At 46.7% G+C, this 18,541-nt stretch overlaps 1 protein-coding gene across 13 annotated transcripts in view; it reads left to right on the forward strand.

The window, feature by feature from the left end:
* The window catches only part of CACNA1D (calcium voltage-gated channel subunit alpha1 D), a 376,968-nt gene that overhangs the window by 328,587 nt on the left and 29,840 nt on the right, over window positions 1–18,541 (forward strand). For 7 of the 13 annotated variants that reach the window (XM_053600728.1, XM_053600730.1, XM_053600729.1 and 4 more), the window contains 10 exons: window positions 94–177; window positions 6,370–6,414; window positions 6,816–6,944; window positions 9,153–9,218; window positions 10,824–10,915; window positions 12,114–12,273; window positions 12,827–12,954; window positions 13,094–13,190; window positions 16,385–16,487; window positions 17,830–17,931. In XM_053600728.1, coding sequence (XP_053456703.1) covers window positions 94–177; window positions 6,370–6,414; window positions 6,816–6,944; window positions 9,153–9,218; window positions 10,824–10,915; window positions 12,114–12,273; window positions 12,827–12,954; window positions 13,094–13,190; window positions 16,385–16,487; window positions 17,830–17,931 — 1,006 coding nt within the window. The remainder of the gene's footprint in view (window positions 1–93; window positions 178–6,369; window positions 6,415–6,815; window positions 6,945–9,152; window positions 9,219–10,823; window positions 10,916–12,113; window positions 12,274–12,826; window positions 12,955–13,093; window positions 13,191–16,384; window positions 16,488–17,829; window positions 17,932–18,541) is intronic. The other 6 variants (XM_053600741.1, XM_053600732.1, XM_053600734.1 and 3 more) reach the window with 2 other exon arrangements.

Consider the following 18,541-nt stretch of genomic DNA (forward strand, 5'->3'; position numbering starts at 1 on the left):
CTAGAATGTTCCCCTTTTATAACACTGTCCTTCTCTTCTTTTTTCTTGTTGTGCCTCCTCTCCTCTGTGGCTTCTGAATGCTTGCCCTAACAGCACTATTTCACTGATGCATGGAACACTTTTGATGCCTTAATTGTTGTTGGTAGCGTCGTTGATATTGCTATAACTGAAGTGAATGTAAGTAGCAAACTTTGTGTCCTCTAACGTGATTATTTTTATTAAGTCTAATGTAGAACAGACTAGAAGCACTGCCCATGAATCTCCACACACTTGAGAAATCCAGGCACAATTTTTTTTAAAAGACTGTAGATAATTTGTAGTCTCCCCTCCTTTACCTCAACTCTATCCCCTTTCGCTGAAAAAGAGCGAGGAAGTAAATATGCAGTTGCCATTTTGGAAGTAAAACAATGTTTTTGAACATCTTATTAAAGTCGCAAGGGCTTGGAGTTAATTGTGAGAGGATGTGAATGCTATCATGGCCAGCTGTGGGACCATTCCCCCTTTCCAGCTGTAAATGGAGTTAATGATGTGCCCTTGAACCCACAATGGTTCTGTGAAGGCCTAGGGGGAGAACCCACAGCTGTGTCCTGAGCATGTGGTGGCAGTCGCTGGTGCCCTCACCTGTCCCCTGTGTCTGTTCTGAGTCTCAGATGACACTGGTGAATACCCACATTCTAGCTCCTCAAGGGACGCTGCTGATGGAAGGGTGCTCAGGGCCTCTGCTTATTAGGGAGTGGCTCTCAGTACTTCTTCACGTCCAGTTGAATCATTTGATGGGGGACCAAGTGTAGTAGCAGCATGGTTGGTAGAGTGAGCCCCCTTTTCAAAATTAAGAAAGGGAGCATCACCTCCCAACTGGTTCTCTTGGGTCTGACCTATGCTAGACGGGGAGGTCTGGGCAAGCAGAAAGGTCTCTGTCTACCTGGTCTGACCCCGGCTCATCATCAACTCTTAGTGGGTATCCATGGCATGTGCCTGGTAGAGCCCTTTGAGAGGACGAACAGGACACAGAAGGGACATTTGGGTGGTGTTTGCCTCTGCTCCACAATGCCAGTCTGGTTGGCCCCTCCACCCAGTGCTCTTGTGGCATCTGTGGGACCAAGGATTATAAGGTCTGTCCTGGTGCCCAAACAGCCTGTGTCACATGAGGACTATGAAATCTTTTGGTGCTACCCGTGTGGGGCCAGGCTGATTCTGGACTGTGTATAGTAAGATAGCCACCAGCCTGGCAGTTCAGCCCTGGCTCAGAAACAGACCTATTGGGCCCTGGCCTCAGTTTCCATATTAGTCAAACGAGGCGAGTAATATCTGCCCCCCTCCTGGCCTTGCAGGTGTGTTATAATGGTAAAATGACCTGAATATCTGTGAAATACTTGCTAAAAAACACAAAGTGCTGATGAGATACAAGAGCATTCTCGTGAGTGCACGTTTTCCTGGTGATAAGTGAAATGGACTATAGGATATTGCCACCTCCCTGAGCATGTGGTGTGAGCCTCATCACACCCAAGTGTGTGCCCTGGCTAGATACTAGAATGTATTTCACTAGATCTAGGTACACATGTCCCCCAATCTCTTGAAGCCCAGATGTGTGTAAATTCTTTACCCAAAATGTTCCATAAGTCAGCTATAAAATTGCCACTCATGATATGTAAATGATGCCTGGTTATAAAATAATCTGGTATTAATGGGAGAATAGCAGGTTCCTAACTGGGCTTTTGCCTGATCCTGGCCCACACAGGAACAGCACGAGCCTGGCTGCTCCTGTGTGCTGGGGCTGGCCCTGCCCCTCCGCTGTGCCTGCCCCCTCCTGCCCAACCTTGCTTGTCAGCACCTCAGTGTTGCCCTGCTTTACCTTGCACCAGTCAGGAGAGGGGGTAGGTCTGCGCTGAAGTTTCTAGTTAGCATTTGAATGGAGTGTCTGTGTAGGCCAGGCTTTCATGGAGTCTGTTCCTGGCATGTAATTAAACTTTCAGAATTGCACTGGTGAACATTCTAGTACTGTGCTTTCAGCCAGTGACCTTTTCCCTGGTCAGCAGTAGCCTGAGACCAAACACTCTTTAACCGGGGCAGTGCCAGCTCCCTCCCCTGGGCCAGTAGCACCTGGAGAGAGCTGTGTTTCTCCACTGGGCCTTGGCACAGGGGAAGCACCCAAGGCCATCCTGTCATTCTGTCTTTCAACACACGTGTACTGGGCATCTGCCATTCGTGGGCACTAGGGAGACACAAGAAAGACTGGGTATCCTTAACCTCTGGTATAAATCTATATGAGGGAACTGTCAATTCCTGCACCTCCTCCCTCCACACCTAGCTCCCCCAGGGAGTAGTGCACGTCACATCTTGGTGGCCTTATCCCCTGAGCTCCAGCGTCAGATGAGCATGAACACCCTTGGCTCATTATTGGCTGGTTTTAGCTGCCATAAGTCATCATTTTTTGCAATGTTTAACTTGCTATGCTCTCTTCCCCCAAACTCTGTGGATCTTCCTTTTCTGTTGCCTAATTGATTTTCATATTGGTTTTATTTTTAGAAAATTGTAGCGGCAAGTATATATAAACATATATACGGTGAAGTCGTTGTTAAAGCAAAGCACTTCTAAAGACTGTGTGCTTGTTTTTGGCCTCCCCACCTTTGGTTTTCACTGCATTTCACAGGACGTGCTAAGGACCGGTCACAGTCATCTAAATTGTTCCCCATCCCATATGTTGATGTCTCCAGCCTGGAGCCTGCGCTGGGATATCTTGGGCGGTCACACTTGGCTCTGTGACTTGCCAGCGTTGTCTTCCAGAATTAATTATCTGGCCCGGAAATGAGACTCAAGCTTGTGTTCGTATTCTTAGCAAGAACATTTTGGGTGGCCCTTTGCATTGTCCTGTTTGCATGCTCACCAGGCCACTCCATCCCACTGTCCCCTTCTCGTGTCCCCCCACCCTGCTCTGCTCCTGGCTTGGTAACTCTCATGGGCTTGTCTCACATTTGGTCAGAACATCACCAAGCTGCCAAACTGTCAGATGACAACTGGTGGGCTCACTCTTGCTCCCCCTTTGATGCCTGTTGTTCTTTGAATGGGGAAACAACCTAGCCAACCCAGGGATGGCTGTTGCTGGCATTTAGTCCTTTCCCATTATCATTATTGCCAGAGAGCAAAATACTTCTTTAGAAGCTATGTCTTCCTTGTTATTACTTACCAAAGAGCATGTAAACATCAGTAGGGAGCTCAATCCCAAAGACCCCAGAGCTGTCCTCACCTTGTCAGGCACCCAGTTTGGACCAGGTAGCCAATGACTTCACTCACTTCTTGTCCCGAACCCATGCAATGTTGTTCAGGGCCTGCTCCCTGGTATGCTAATCTTTTTTTTAGAGCCGGGTCATCTAGGCACTGGTTGTGGACACAGACATGGCAACCCTAGATAAAGAAGCTCCCTTCATGGGTCTTACATGCTGGGTTAGAAATCGTGAGGCAGGGCTCCCCCAAAGACTGGGTTATCCAGGATGCCTCAGGTTAACAGATCCAGCTCTTCTGGGATGCCAGTTTGCTTCCTGCCTGAATTGGAAAACCACGTCTTCTCAGCTATTCCAAACAAAGATGGAAATTAATATAGAAAATACGGATTGAATCTATTGATTCTACTTGGGAAACCCCAGGATTTTTTGGCTTCCACAGTTGTAGAGACCTGGCCCAGGGCCCTGGTCTTAAGAGCCTGCTCTAGAGCCTTGCAGGAAGAGGCTGGAGAGAATGTCAGGAGGACTGCAGGAATGCAAGGGGCTTTCTCAACCCTGACATAGCTCAGCCTCCTGAGGCCAACTCTACGGTCTCTCTCTAGTATTCCCAGCTGAAGAATACGACATCCCAAGGTTGAAAGGAGCTACTAGCCCTATCCCTGAGGTGATGCTGGAATGCCCCCAGGGAAAACTTGATCAGCCCCTCAAGGTGACCTTTGGAAAGCTACATAGGGAGTGATTCCTTTCCCAATCCCATGTCCTCTGGATGCCCAGTGGGTGCTCCTAGAAGCCGAGCACACTGTCAGCTCGTTCATGTTCTGTCTCCACTGGCTCCCTTCCCATCCAGGCCCCTGTCCCTTGTGAGGATGGTGGGGATGAAGTCTAATCTCTGTGTCCGAGTACTGAACCCTCATTGACTCCAAACCAACCCACTGCTCAGCTGTAGCAGCCTGAGTGTTCTTTTCTAGAGGCTTCGCTCCATGTGGTCACCCCACACCTAAAGGGAATTCGCTGCTGTGGGTGTCCAGCTGAACACTCGGCCTGGCTTTCCCCGGCCCAGGACTGACAGTCTCAGTGCTAGCAGCGCATCAGAATCACCTGGGAGCTTGGACGGCCCCATTGTGCAGGCACATCCCAGATGAATTAAATAAGAATCTGATCAGGTTTAGTTAAGGACCCCTCAGCCATTTCAGCCTACAGGCCCAGATGAGAGCTGGGCTGGCCTTTTCATCAGGTTGACATTTATAACAGGCAAAGCCATCCTTGGGGACCTTCAAATTTGTAAGCTATTTTGGCAACTTGTGCTGCCCCCTGGTGCAGCCAGGAGCATCCCCCGGCCCAGCTGTGTGTGGCGCGAAGGGCATGTTGCAGGCACACCGGGGGTGCACGCGGCTTGGTGTGCGGTGTACTCCTCCTTTCTTGCACGTTGTGCTGTCTCGTCCTCCACAAACGCCGTCTCCTCCTCCCTCTTGTTTTTCTATACAAGAGAATACCCAGGATTTGAAGTTCGCAGTCTATGATTTGTCATCCTTCAAGGTTATCAGCTGAAGGAGAGACATACCCTTTGAAAGTCAGTTTGGCTGCTAACTTTCACACACCCTAAAGAAGGGGATCATAATGATCTGTCAGACTTGGAGTGGGACAGCAGGGGCAGGCAAGGAGGGCTTGGGCTCCATCCTGTGCACACTGCTGGATGCCCTGTTGCACACACTCCCCCCTGGGTGGGCCAGAGTGAAGCCTCCCTGTTCACAGACCTAGAGAGAGCGGCTTGGGGGACAGTGAGAAGGTTGGAAAACTAGGTCCTTCATTTGTTGAAGTCTTAAGCTGAAAAACATTATCTGTCTCTGTAAGGAGCTGTTATTTCTTTTGAGGTGAGATAATAGAAGAGGAAAATAACTACAGTGACTTTGGGTGTTGGCAGAACCTATTGCAGAGCTCCCATTCTGAGCATCCCAGGTGAAGCAAGAACCTCTTTTAACTCTATCAGAACCTGTTCACCTTGGGTTCGTAGTCAAGTTGCTGAATTCCTGTTGTTCTCTGATGTGCTCAAACCCCATATTTTCTACACATTTTATGGATTTCTGTTTAGTTTTAGAAGGCAGCCCTTAATGAGAAAGAGGCAGCAGATTGAGCCCTTCCTTCCTCTGCCTCCCGTGGGGAGGAGGCTGTCTGAGAAGTGTGCACACACGTCCTTTAGCTTAGCAGGTTCCCTGGTTAGTAGAACAGTGACTACAGTGGGGAAGACACCACTGAAGGGGAAGAAAACTGGCACAACGTGATTCTGGTTCAGTTAAATTACTGGCCTTACTTTAAAGGTGCCTCCTGGCATTGGTTAGAGTTGCTTTTAACTCCTCCGCATTCTCTCAAATACTTACTGAACATCCCTTAAGTACCAGACTCCCTGGTGGGCCCTGAAGGGAATGAGGCCAGGTCACTGCCGTCTTGGGTGTGTAGGACACCGGGAGAGCAGCAGTGGGAGGAAGTGGAGCTGCCGCAGCTCAGGGAGCTGGGCCTATGTTGTTTCTTCTAAAGAGACTTGAGTTTTTTCTTGTCAGGGACAGTCTGAGGTGTGGGATAAGCAATGAGGCTTCTGTAGGGAAACCAGCCCTGCTCCCCTTCACATTGACTCAGTCTATCCTTAGCTGCCCTGCCAAAGAGGCCATCATCAGACACACATCACCCAGGTGTTTGGTCCCATGAGAACAGAGCACAGGCCAAAGAGGTCTGTGGACTGCAGGCAGGTGCTACTGTTTGCCCTGCTGCTAGAGACATTCTCTTTGGGTTAGGAGCCTGCTGGGAAGCAGCTTCTGAGACCCACAGCCCTAACAAGCAAAGAGACTAGTCTCCTCCCAGACTTCTGAGAAGCACACTTCTGAGGCACACTCTGCATTTCTGTCTTTAGAGACAGTGAGGTCTTACAGTGGATCATGACCTCGGACGTGAATTAGAAAGTGGTAGCGTGTCTGGGCCCTGTCAGTGGTTGCCCATCTACAAGTCCAGTTCCAGGCAGAGCCCCTGGTGTTTTCTCAGGGGGAGCAGTGTGCTGTCCAAGGACATTAACCATACATTTTTTTAAGAGGGGGGAATGCTCTCCTGAACCACTGGCTCCTTCCCAGTTCATTAATGTGTTTCAATCTTTGATTTCTTAAAGCCAACTGAAAGTGAAAATGTCCCTGTCCCAACTACTACACCTGGGGTAAGATCAGTGACTAGGGAGGGGCTGGGCCTTTTCCTTGAGTTTATTTGGCCATGTTGAGTTTTCCACTGGTTTTTCTGTATCCTCCATGATGTCCTCCAGAGCAGTGTCTGCAGTGGTTTGCATTCATCATCTGTGTCCAGCCCTCTTGACCAGCCCAGCGTTCTCCTCTAACACAGTAGAACACGTGGACATGCATGTGCTGTGTGGACGCAGTTTTTCAAGCTCTGTGTTGTTAGCATGTAACTCTTCCTTCCATATCATGCTTTTTAAGATAAAAAGGCCCTAGAGACACATCTTCAGTTCTTGCCTCTGTCACCTTTGCATCTGTTGCTGTTTTTCTGAAAGTGTTGCATGTTCTACTTTCCACTGGGTTTGACCTCTCCATGATAACCCTTCAGAACTCTGAAGAAAGCAATAGAATCTCCATCACCTTTTTCCGTCTTTTCCGAGTGATGCGATTGGTGAAGCTTCTCAGCAGGGGGGAAGGCATCCGGACGTTGCTGTGGACTTTCATTAAGTCCTTTCAGGTAAGAGCCATGCCAAGGGCTTCTCAGTTTTTCTTTGAAGACCATATGTAAGTCAGTGATTGTCCTCTGTCCCATAACACCCAGGTTCCCTCCACATGACCCCTGTGTGGACCTAAATTAGGAGAAAATATGGGATGCTGGAGGAACCCAGCTCAGCATTTTTTTGGTAAATCATGTATGATTACCTACTTAATGGAAACAGAAAAGAAAGCAGTGAGGACCCACAGCTGAGAGATCTGTAGCATTTCCAAGGCTGGGAGACATGTGGAGTCCCTGCAGCCCTCTATCCCCCTGCCCCCAGCATGTCCAGCGTTGATGGTGTGAGAGAGAATGACAGTCCCAGAATATTCCCGAGGAGCCTCACAGCCTTTCTCTGGGATGGCTTCTTCTCATAGGCAGCAACTGTCCTATCTGTCAGCTTGTGTAGATTCAGGCCAGAGATGACTCCTGGGCCAGCATACCATCACCAGTTTCTGGATTAGCCAGTGCCTGGGAGGGTCACACAGTTCACGACTTTTGTCCCCTGTGATTCTTCAGGCTGGTGCAGGCCAGCTCTAGACTATTCCTGAGTAGAGCCAGCTGCTTTTATACCCCATTCCAGGAATTATAGTCTTCTGAGTGGAAATCCACTGGGGAAGAGGTGAGGAGGGAATACAGATTCTTGTTAAAAGGTGCACCCATGCAGAGAATTTATAGATATGCACAAACATTAGAAAGTGAATTCTGTATCTTCTTTTTGTAAATTATTTGACTAATTTTCATTCAAAAGTAATAAGTATTCACAGTAACAAATGAAGCTGTCCGATGATACATAAAGAAAAAGTTCAGACTGGGGGATGGCAAATGGGAGCAGGTAGGTGCAAACACTCAAAGGAGGGAAGTCGCCCGTCCTGCTGGGAAGGGTGAGGGGTGGGGCTCTCAGAGGCAGGGTGGAGTAGGGCTCAGGTAGGCAAGCCTTGGTCTTGGTCAGGCACGAAATCCTGACAGTTGTTATTCATATAAGATGCCATTATCGATGAACTGCTATAAAAATAGAATGTATTCAGGTGATAATGTCATCTTTTTTAAAAAATGATTAAACTGTTTTTTAAAGATTTGTGCTACTATAGGTAAGTTGTCTCACAGAGCAGTGGTCCCTGAAAACTGAGCAACTACCAACAAAATTCTAAACATTTGGTAATATAGGGAAAAAAATGCATATAGTATAGTGAGGAAAGCCTGAAACTAACCCCGTGGGATTCTGTTAAACAGTCCAGCTATGGGGATGGCTACTGTACTGGGCCAGGCTGGCAGTCACAAATCCACAGCTGGCCATGGGTCTGAAGATGGCATAATAGACGGGAGTGTGTTAGCCACTGACTTTCTGATAAGCCCTCTCAGATAGGAGAGAAAATGGGTGCTGTAAGTGTGTGCACCTGGAATTAAGCCTAGCAAGCTGGGTACTCAATGCATGTGGACATACTTGTCACATAGAAAAGCAGTTGAGAAACATAAGATGCAAGGACTGGGGGTCCGATCAGATGCGGGTACCTGTATTTGGTGTTTCCAAAGATAGCCCGGGCTTGGTGACCACTCAGCCAGCTCCTTTCTTCCCTGGCCCAGCCCCCATTTTATGGCTCTTTAAGAAGGTGTGCATTTTAAGAAAGGTATTTTGCATTCTACAGCAACAGCCAGAAAGTGGTTCTTCCCTTCTGACCCACTAATTCTACTCCTTGGATTTCCTCCTAAGGAAATACTTCAGCAGAAAGCAAGGTGATTGTGCATTGAAATGTTCCTTTGTGACATCTGCAATAGACCCACCCCTCCCCCATGCCAAATATGTCCACAAAAGGGAGTGGATGCGATCGAGATGTCCAGTGTTTTGGAATGGTTTGATCAATCACAAGTTCACAAAGGAATCCAATAATGAATCTAAGGATTATATGAAAGCGATGTATCTGTCTGAAGATGTTTAGGATTTGAATGCACTGTTAGTGACCTTGGAAAGCACATCCTGCCTGCAGCTTTCTGATACCAGGTGTGCACGTGGATGGTACCATGAGGACTGCAGTAGTGCTGGGATGGGACTTAAAAAGTTCTTCCTCACTGTGGGTGTCTTTTCACTGTAATGTGGAAAAGAAGCGTGTGGCCCCTCGTGGGTCTTCTGGGTCCGTGCCCAGTGGTGGCAAGGGCAGGCAGCAGGCACTGAGCCAAGCTCTCCCTCTGCAGGCGCTCCCGTATGTTGCCCTCCTCATAGCCATGCTGTTCTTCATCTACGCAGTCATTGGCATGCAGGTAAGCTCCAGCCGCCTTCCCTCCGGTGCCTTTCCTAGGTAGCCCCAAATGTGTAGCAAAACATATCTTGGCCAGTGAAGGAGAAAGACAAGGTTGTGATTTTTTTTTCAGCCTAATGTCTCTGCTGAAGTGATAGGGATGATGAGAAAGGTGTGGTTCCTTCTGAGTGACCTCATGAGAGAAACCCAGGCTCTGGAGAACCTGGAGAGGTTAGAATGCACAAAGAAAAGCTGTGTTTCTTAACTCTCTCCAGCCCCCAACTTGAGTCTTGGGAATCAATGGGTTGAGAAAATCCATGGTTGATTTTAGCAGCAATAGGCCCTAGGAGACCCCACAGGGAGGAGACGCTATACTAAAAGAAGTCGTAATGGTCAGTACGGGTGTTGTGTTTTCTGTACTATGTTACATAGAAGGTATTTAGTAATACCAAAGATAATTTATATTCTGAAGAATTAAGCTTTATCATAACCAAAGGAGATTCTCACTTGAGACAAAATACTTTCAGATGGGATGATAAGGACTGAACGTGGATCGCTACTAGGTTTCAGTAGCTCACCTTTAAAAATAGACATGAAACTAGGCACCCCTGTGACCTTGGCCTTGGAGCTGAGAGTCTGAAGCCTGCTTCCCAGCTCCTCCTGGGGGCAGGGGAAGGGCCAAGGCCTTCCTGACAGCAGAGCCCCAACACCAAGTGGGCTATTGGGACAGTGAGAGGGGCAGCCTCCAAGAGTAGAGGGAGCTGGAGAGTAGCAGAGAGCTAGAGTGCTCCTTGCAGATTCTCTGCTTGCTGAGATGGCCATCTTTCAGATACAGGAGGAATGTGAGCGAGAAAGAGGTGAAGTGATTTTAGGGTCAGAGAAATGATGGTGTTTTACTCTGAAGCCATAGAAGCATTTGCAGGTCTCTAGCAATCTTTCTGAGAGTTATGAAACAAAAGTTAACCTACTTGAGCCCCAAAAATTCAGCAACCCATGGTATGTGTGCCCTGAAGGGTCTTTTATCACATATGTTCACATCTAAAAAGGGGCGATCTCAGAACTGCAAACTGTGTTGCACATACCACCCCAGATTCACCCAACAGCCATGTGCAGACATCAGACTCTTCTAGAATGTCGGTCCCACAAGTAAAACTGTTTACTGTCTTCTGGTTGCCCTAACGGTAAAGCCCACTCGCACCTGTGGCTCGCAGCCCTGGCTGTGGGCCACCCCCACCCACCTTGTCTGCAGCCTGGTCTTATCACTTTGCTGACTTCTGCTCATCCTTCAGTTCTGTCCCTTCCGTCCAGGGCCTTCCCTGGCACAGGCCCCTAGCCTTGGTCACATGCACCTCTTCTGTGCTTGTCATTACTTGGTCACCTTGTGTCTCTCCCTCAGGGTAGGGGCTCCTGGAATGTGAGAGTGTACAGACTGGAGCATTCCCAGTGTTTAACCTGGTGCCTGGCACGTGGCTGTGCCCAGCAGATCTTTGCCGAATGTATGAAATGCCAAGTGCTATGAGAAAACCCTAGTTGGGGTTGATCAAGCCTGAATTAGTTTTAAATCATATCTGGATCTTTTGGTATGACAAAAATCTATTCTTTTTTTCCTAACAACTTCTCTACCTAGATGTTTGGGAAAGTTGCTATGAGAGACAACAACCAGATCAATAGGAACAACAATTTCCAGACGTTTCCTCAGGCAGTGCTGCTGCTCTTCAGGTGACTGAGATGGGCTTGGCGGTGCTGCTGGGCAGGGGGGCGAGTCTCCCCCAGCTTCAGGCTCCAGGGGGACAGAGGATGCGTGTTATTAAAGCAGTACCCCTCCCCGAGTTAATCGTGAGGGTGACTTTTTGTTTTGTTTGTTTTGTATCTTTAGACAGAGACTAGCATTTCAGCCCTAAGTGTTTTGCTGGACTATTAGGAATGCCGTGCTCCTTCAGATTGTGGATGGCTTAAAGTTTTTTCCATTTGGGAGTTAGTAGAGCTTTTTTGGCCTCTAGGAAATTTGTAAAATTTGTTTATGCATGGAAGTGCACACTTAGAATCAGGAGAATGGGAATTTAATAGAAACATAGAAGCTTTTTGCACAGCCATTGGGAAACTTCCCAAGGTATACAATTTCAAATGTTCTGAGGTTGTTTTTTAACCTAGTTAACTTACTTTGTAAACAAGCTGCCTTATAGTGAGGACATTTTTTATAAATTGTGGAACTATTTCTAATGATGTTAGTGACTTATTAACGTGTCATTTGAAAGTTAGGTGATTTCTAACTCTGGTTTCAACACAATTGAACAGGGAGTTGTAAATAATAATTATTTAGAAACTGTAATATAATTGTTTGAAGTAGAGAGGACACAAAAACAAGCATCCATTTATTTTATGCAAAAATAAGTGGTGCGCTTGAGGCTTGGTGCCTGTAGCTCAGCAGCTAGGGCTCTAGCCACATACACCGGACCTGGTGGGTTCAAACCCAGCCCAGGCCTGCCAAACAACAATGACAACTACAGGGGTTGTTGTTGGCCAGGCGTTGTGGTAGGCACTTAGAGTCCCAGGTACTTGGGAAGGTGAGGCAAGAGAATCACTTAAGCCCAAGAGTTTGAGGTTGCTGTGAGCTGTGACGCCATAGCACTCTATGAAGAGAGACATAGTGAGACTCTGTCTCAAAAAAATAAATAAATAAATTTTGGTGTGCTTGCATCAAATGACTTATAAAGAAAAGGAATTATAGCAAGACATCTAGGTATTGAGACAAGTTGCATGTGAAAATAAGTAGGAATTTCAGATTTTCTCTAATTCAAATTGGCTTTCCCTCAAATTACTTAGATTTTGCTCTAATTAAGAAATTTCTTTCCAAAGGTCTAAATCTTAAATTCCTTCTTCTCCCACTAAAGCCCTTTCTTTTCTTAATCTGAAAAAGGTGTGCAACAGGTGAGGCCTGGCAGGAGATCATGCTGGCCTGCCTCCCGGGAAAGCTCTGCGACCCAGAGTCGGATTACAACCCGGGGGAGGAGTATACATGTGGGAGCAACTTTGCTATTGTCTATTTCATCAGTTTTTACATGCTCTGTGCATTTCTGGTAAGTGATCAAAATAGCATCCCACCTCAATTTACAGATGCTCTGTGGCATTCAGGGTTCCGGCAGGTGATGTTGCCTTGCCAAGACACCATGAGTTAGTCTATTAGGTGGAGCCCTCTGGCCTGCCCTTGGCAGTGGGAGGTTTTTGTATAGCTGGGCGTGTGTCACTACTACCTTTGTACTTAGTAGAAATTTGGGGCTCACGAATGGGCTTCAGGCAGTTTCCACCATACCCAGCTTCTAAGGGCCTTGGGTGCCTTTCTAAAAATTCCAAAGCCACTGCACATGGTGGTGACTTAAGAGTGTGAATTATTATAAAACTGCAGTATGCTTCAGAAAGCCAGCTAATGTATTTACTTGCCTTCCCTGGGAAATTACCAAAGCCATTTTGGAAAAACAGAAGCCTGTCCTTAAACGTTCTCCAAATGGAAAGATTTTACAATTTCTTTTGGAGACACAGGTTTCATGTCTTATATTATTAAGCATATGCTGGGGTTTAACCCAACTCATCCAACTGTAGCTCAGATTCTTTCCTTCTTATTTTCTTTTGCAGATCATCAATCTTTTTGTGGCTGTCATCATGGACAATTTTGATTATCTGACCCGGGACTGGTCTATTCTGGGGCCTCACCATTTAGATGAATTCAAAAGAATATGGTCAGAATATGACCCTGAGGCAAAGTAGGTCAAAAAGGAGTCCATCTGGCTTGTGTGGGCTGTTGCTGGAATATCAGCTGTGATTTTTGTGGGAGGTGGGTTGACCTGAAAGCTCAGGCTGACTGGTGCCACCCCTGGATCTCACACTGTACTTTCCTTCCAGAGGAAGGATAAAACATCTCGACGTGGTCACTCTGCTCCGACGCATCCAGCCTCCCCTGGGGTTTGGGAAGTTATGTCCACACAGAGTTGCGTGTAAGGTGATTATACAGTTTGTGTGTCTGACAGCCTCTCTTGCAGGGTCTCACTGCTTCATTCAACAAATACTTTCAGCTAGGCACAATGGCTCATGCCTATAATCCTCACACCCTAGGAGGCTGAGGTGGGAGGATCACTTGGGCTTAGGAGTTTGAGACCAGCCTAAGAAAGAACCCATCTCTAATTAAAAAAAAAAAAAAAAAACGCAGAAAAACTAGGTGGGTGTTATTTATGGTGCACACCTATAGTCCCAGCTATTCAAGAAGCTGAGGCAAGAGAATCACTTAAACCCAGGAGTTTGAGGTTGCTATGAGCTAAGGTTGAGACCATGGCAGTCTAGCCTGGGCAACAAAGTAAGAATGTCTCAAAAAAACAAAATAAACAAATAAGAAAACCTCAAATACCTTCTAAGTGACACTTGACCATGCTTCTGTAAGGTACTAGGAATGCAGAGATGAATGATACATGGTTCCTGCCCTTAAGGAGCTCTTCGATTTGTAATTCTTAGGCATCTTGTTAGGGACAATCAGAAGAGGAAGGGAATTCTGTAATTTGACATTGAGTGGATGGTGTTGAAAGTGACTTTTAAATCAGGTCCAAAAGGAGATATAGGAGTTTGTTAGGAAGAGAGAGGTAGGGTACAGTTAGGAGCAGGAGAATGGATATCATAATGACAAATAGTCATTTGGTCATACTTGGCTAGGAAACAATTGGAAGTGCGGAGGCCCGGGCCCAGGATGAGCCTTCTGTGCCATGCTGAGTCCTAGGAGAAAGGGACGTACTGGGGAAGAAACATGAATTTCCAAGTTTCCAGTTTAGAAAGTGGACTCTGTTGGCAATAAAATAGATGGGAGGCCAAGGGGGCCAACCAGGAGAGCCAGGACCAGGACAATGAACATGGCAACAGTGGAGAGCAGACAGCTGCAAGATCCACCCAGGAATAGGAACACCTGGGTAGCCTGGGTGAGGAGAGGCAGAGTGAGAGGAGAGTGTATCCACAGCCTGGGCTGTGGTAGGCACAGTGACATGCATGTCACATGACCCCTCTGCTGCGGAGCTTTGTGGCTGCTGCTGAAGATGGGGCCCCTTTCCTAGCAGCACAACAGGCCGTGGGTGAAGAGAGATCTCAGGATTGAAGCCAGATCTCTCAGCCCATTTCTGCCATGTCCACATCAGAGCATGCTCTCGAGGAACCCCAGGGGAGATTTATTTTCTTTCCATAGAACTCATGGTGAACAACCTTATGTGTTGTTATAGCAATAGAGAAAAGTTTCTTTCCCTTTTTGAGGGAGAGATGCAAGATTTGTCAGTTGGAACTCTGTCATGTAGAAATCCAACCAGTCTACACAGCAACTGGTTGCTTCTCATAGATCTGAGGGGATCCCAGGGTTGAGGTTTTTACCATTCCAGGAGGCTAGGCCAGCTCTAGACAGAAACCAAGGTAATAGAAAGAATCTAAAATGTATTCCAAACTCGCAGAGCAATCCTCTGAGCCAAACTCACATTCCCTGCCTTAGAAATCCAGAAAGTCCCATGGGCAAGTTCCCAGGGTCCTTTGTTTTCTTTAAGGTAGACTCTGGACATAGACATAGAGGTTGACTTTTTTCCCCCATAAATTTTCCAGTTATAGCCTCTTTTCTGCTTTCCAAGAATAATGCAGGATCCAGCTCACTGATGTTGTCTTGTGATTGGATTTTCAGGCCCTTTTACATGATGGATCCAGGTGTCCTTGAAGCACAGTCCTCCATTTTGCCAACTCAGGAACTTGGCAGGAAACACGAATGAATGTCCAGGGACCCCTGGCCACCTGCTCCAGTCTTGGAGATGGGCACTGTTGGTAGTAGGACTAGGAATTTAGGTGGGATGGGCCAGGCAAACACAAGGTTTTAGTCTATCAATAGGGAAGAGAAAAACAAAAAATCTTTTTTGCGGGACATTTAAAAATAAGAAAAAATACTAACAGTCAGCATTACCACATATTTAGCACTTGCCCTGTATCAGGCATAAAAGTCTTTGTGCCCATGATTTTCAGTCCTTTTGAGGCCGCTTTGGCATGAGCATGTAATTTGCATTTATACATCGAGGTGAGGGCAGAGAGGGAGTCCCTCACCCAAATGCCTTCCAATACCCCTCGGTGGCAGGGTAGATGACCAGGAGAGATCAAAGAGGAATAGGGAGCAGAGACCCTGCTCTGAAAGAACAAACCCTCAGAGAAGCCACACAGGTGCATTCAAAACACTGCATGACAGTCTCATCTGACACTCCTAGTGTGAGGAATAGAAATGGACCCTGCTGGTTGAGAGCCTAAGTCCCAGGCCCAGTGCCTGGCCCACTGCGTCTGTGCCATCATTAGCCCCACAGCAGCCTTAATAATGTGCCTGGAATGGAGGTCTGACCCCAAGACAAAGCTGTTTAATGAGAAAAGGAGACAAATGATGCGGTTTAATTATTTAAAAGCAAACATAACTCAGCTACATTTCACCACTGAAACTTTGATCTTTATCATCCCAGAGGCTCCCAAATGGTAGGCTGTATTAATCAAGGTTCTCCAGAGAAGTGGAACCAATAGGATGGATAGGAATAGAGAGGTGTGTGTGTGTGTGTGTGTGTGTGTGTGTGTGTGTGTGTGCGTGCGCGTGCAGATACATATACACATACACATCTCTCTGGATTTATTATTATGGAGGCCAAGAAGTCCCATGATCTGCCCTCTATGAGCTGGGGCCTCAGGAGATCTGCTGGTAATTCAGTCTGAGTCTGGAGGCCTGAGAACCAGAGGAGCTGAAGGTGTCAGGGTCAGTCCAAGGGCAGGAGAAGACTGGTGTCCCAGCTCCCATCAGGCAGAGAGAGAATTAGCCCCTCCTCCACCTTTTCATTCTATCTGGGCCCTCAGCAGCTGATGAGGCCCACCCACCCTGGGAGGTCAGTGTGCTTCCTCAGTCTAGTAATTCAAATGCTGATCTCATTCAGAAACACTCTCACAGACACACCCAGAAACAATGTTTAACCACTGTGACCCAGTTGAGTTGACATGCAAAATTAGCCATTACACAGGTATTCACCAAATGGCTGTTGAATTAAATTGAGGGTTGACCATAAAAGAAATAAACAATAAACAGAAAATAAACATCAAGAAGAGATATGTCTATTGTCAATCATTTGCATTCTACTAAGACACTTTTCTTCCTCTTTACAGAGATTAGTTGCCATGAACATGCCTCTTAACAGTGATGGGACAGTCATGTTTAATGCAACCCTGTTTGCTTTGGTTCGAACGGCTCTTAAGATCAAGACTGAAGGTGAGCATTCCCTGGCAGCAGGACAGGTCGTAGAAGAGGGAGGGGACTCCGCATCTCACCTTGCTTTCTCCCCTCTGGGCCTCTTCTTGGAAAGGGCCGTCCCTGGGGAAGGGGTTGGTATGTGAGTCAGCAATGTCTATGCTGGACAGGGTGGCTGTCCCTTGCCTCCCTCATTCTTTTCTTCCTTTATGCTTCACTTTGTCTCAGGATGTTTTGAGTTGAATCATACAACTACTTGCTACCTATCAGGAGAAACCTTACAGGCAGGGTCCAGGGGTAGGAACAGAGTCATCACAAATAAATTCACTTCATTAAATTCACTTCATTCCAGCTGTCCCTTACCATTCCAAGTTATAGTTTCTTTCTCTGTAAAAGGGAAATAAGCACACTGATATTAGGGAAAGTCCTGAGGATGAAATGAGGTGATGTCCTCAGAAGCTCCTCTGCAGTGCCCAGCACTTGGGAAATACTAGTGGGGTAGGCATCTTCCAGCTGGAGACCAAACCAGGGCAGTCTTCATAGCCATGCTCAACCTGGGCAAAGCCTGGTAACGGCCAGGATTTTGGCCACTGGGGCTGGCTCAGAGGCAGCTTCAGGGCTGGAATGAAAACCAGATTGCAGCAATGACTGGGAAGTGAGGAAGTAGGGACCTCGAAGGGAGTTGACTCTTTGAGGCACTTGGTGGAGGAGCAGGAAGAGGGGTGGCAAGGGACACATGCCAATTCAGGGGACAGGTGATTTCTCACAACCCTGGAGCCTTGTGTGAATCTATCTGGCATAGCCAGCTTCTTCCAGCCTAACTAACACATGTTCCTTGTGGGATAGTCATCTGTACCTGGCCCCAGGCCAGCATGGGTAAGGGTTCCAGAAGGCAAGATGTTCTTATATGCTGACGTGTGAGTTGAGAAGACAAGCTCACATGATCAAAGACCAAGGTTATGTGGTACGGATGTGTACATGTAGTAGGACAGGTGAGGAATCTTACTTGGCGAGATTTGGGCTTTGTCTTCAAGTATAGAGGTGGGACTTAGAGCTGACAGTGAAAGAGGAGAAGGCATCCAGCCTGGGGACGGGGTGGGGGGGGGGAGGATGGGATCAGAGTGCGAAAGGTCTGAATTCTGGGTGAAATGTGGTAGTTCCCATGGGGGAGGGACTTTCTACTTGAAGAGCTTGATTGCTATTGCTGATGGAGAAAGTATGTTCGACCCTGACTGGGACAGACCAATGGGAGGGCAACACATTCACCCATGTCTCCCTGGGGCAAAGAGGCTGTGGTGTGGACATGGGGAGAGCCAGGGATAAAAACAAGGCTTGCTTTTCCTGTTTTGCTTTGCGGATTCAGGGAACCTGGAACAAGCTAATGAAGAACTTCGGGCTGTGATAAAGAAAATCTGGAAGAAAACCAGCATGAAACTGCTTGACCAAGTTGTCCCTCCAGCTGGTGGTCAGTATAATCTATTTCCGAAGTAGTTCTTGGCCAATACATTGATTTTAATGATAGTATCTCCTGAAAGTCCAGAGAATGTTTGCAGAGTGCTTTACGTATCAGAGCATTAAGGCCAACAGCTAAAGAAAACCCTTTAGCCATTTGGTGCAATTTGGTACAATTTGGTGTAATTTGGTGTAATTTGGCAAAACATGAAGACCAGTTCAGACAAAGGAGAAGCTTCAATGGGAAGAAAAGTGAGACCCATATGGCTGGAGCAGGGGGTTTCTTGTTGGTTGAAGGAATTAACATTAAGAGAAAAGATTGCTATCTCACAATGAAAAACCTATATTTTTGGTCCAAAATGAAATATTCAAAATTAATTTTCAATTAGCCTTCAATATGTAGTTGAAAACTTCTCATGAAAAATAGATAGCTTTCAGGAAATGGTACTTTTTAGAATGTTCTTATCAAGACCGAATTTACTAACATAATTACAAAATGTCCTTTCAACTAGAATTTAGAGTAGAAACAGAACTAATTGGCATGCTTATTTCCTTTCGTTATTTATAACAAAATAACTGACTAAACTTTTTCGAATTTTACGTATATATAATATCTATCTGTA

The sequence above is a fragment of the Nycticebus coucang genome, chromosome 8 (genome assembly GCF_027406575.1).
Source record: "Nycticebus coucang isolate mNycCou1 chromosome 8, mNycCou1.pri, whole genome shotgun sequence".
Taxonomy (NCBI): Eukaryota; Metazoa; Chordata; class Mammalia; order Primates; family Lorisidae; genus Nycticebus; species Nycticebus coucang.